Below are 1,737 nucleotides of genomic sequence, written 5' to 3'. Positions count from 1 at the left end.
TATATATATAGATAGATAGATAGATGGATAGGTAGACAGATAGATAGACACAGAGAGAGATGTGTATATATATATATACATACATACATATATATATATATATATATATATACACACAACTCTATGTACATATACTGATAGGCAGGCAGATAGATAGAACACTTAAATAGCAATCAACTTATGTTTAGCTTACAGCAAAATTAATGCCACAACTATTTTGAAACTCTATACAGTTATAGAAATAGCAAAAGGAAAATACAATAAACAGTAAACATTTGCTTTTCTTTCCTGACCTCTGAAATCGGAGGGTATCATGATGTTTGTTGGTGACAGTTAAACTCAGAATAATTAAAAAGAAAGTCAAAGAGACCAATGATATTTTACTATAAAAGTTGAACTTATATACAATATTGCAGAAAAGAACGAGTGTCAAGATCCTCCGAAAGTGCATAATGCTGTACATGATGGGCCTGAGACCCAGAAGAAATACTCTGTTGGTCACATGCTTGAGTATCGATGTAACGAAGGTTTCACGGCTAGAAAGGAAAGTGTGCTCCGAGCATGGTGTGTCGGAGGTGATGTGTGGGTTGGTCCTAATATGACATGTACTCGTAAGTAACAAGTTTTCTGAACAACACAGTTTCTTGCAATGATAATACATGCATATATATATATATATATATATAATATGCATGTACTCATATATACATATACATAATGTAATGTTTTGATCACTAAAAATGTTAATTCCATGTGTAAAATTTTGCTTTTTCTCTGTATTCAGTAATTACTGATACAACAAACAGATAAATATTAAAAAGAAGCTGTCTTGTGTTGGGTTTCATGTCCAGCTAGTGATCTGCAAACATACAAATGGTCAATGATTTAAGAATGATATGAAACTCTGAGTGACAGTTTCCAGAATATAAAATTGATCTAACATTTATATATGTATATGTATATATATGAAAATTCACTTTTAGTAGTTCACAAAATATAGTGCATTTTGTTTGGCTTTCCATATTAAATTTTTTCTTATAGCTTTTCTATGTCAAATTGTTTTCATTTCCAGATTTGATTATTTTATTATTTTGTCCAATTAATAAACAGCTTGCTTCTCTTTATTATGTTCTACATATTTTTGTTTTACATGTATTATGCTTTGATTTATTTTATTGTCTTCTATATTTCATTGTATCCAACATCAAACCTGTGAAACGATGGTATACAAAACAAAAACAATGTATTTAGTGTTGTCATATATTGCATTAATTTTTGCACAAGACCTGATTATATTTAATACATAATTATGTAATCCCTTGTCATGTGTGTGCGTGCATGTGCACATGTGTGTGTGTGTTTGAGTGTGTGTACACTCCAAATGGTAATAAGACAGGGATGCACCATTGATGCAAGTCTGATAAGTGCCACTCTGATGTCTGAAACCACAAGCATTATGTCAATTTTCACTTCGAATTTTTGCATAAATTCAAACAAAATCATTAACATTAAGGATTTTTTTGTCTTCTTATCATCTGAATTATAATTTACTCTGCACCACATCCACACAACAGTGTGACTTGTGAAACCAGGATTTTCTACACTTGAAGAATCTGACAGTGTTGATAGCCCAGAACTTGGGTTGAGTGCTTCTCTGGAAATACCCTACCTTTATATCCTACCAGGACCTAAGATGAATATTCATGTATGTATATATATATATATATATATATATAT

At 30.8% G+C, this 1,737-nt stretch overlaps 1 protein-coding gene across 1 annotated transcript in view; it reads left to right on the top strand.

Moving 5' to 3' along the window:
• LOC106883993 (protein lev-9-like) overlaps positions 1-1,737 on the top strand; it is a 1,203,458-nt gene that overhangs the window by 610,327 nt on the left and 591,394 nt on the right. The window contains exon 5 of the mRNA XM_052971268.1: positions 417-611. Coding sequence (XP_052827228.1) covers positions 417-611 — 195 coding nt within the window. The remainder of the gene's footprint in view (positions 1-416; positions 612-1,737) is intronic.

Source organism: Octopus bimaculoides, chromosome 10 (genome assembly GCF_001194135.2).
Source record: "Octopus bimaculoides isolate UCB-OBI-ISO-001 chromosome 10, ASM119413v2, whole genome shotgun sequence".
Taxonomy (NCBI): domain Eukaryota; kingdom Metazoa; phylum Mollusca; class Cephalopoda; order Octopoda; family Octopodidae; genus Octopus; species Octopus bimaculoides.
The sequence above is the reverse complement of the archived record's forward strand: the minus strand, read 5'-3'. Positions and strand labels throughout refer to the sequence as shown.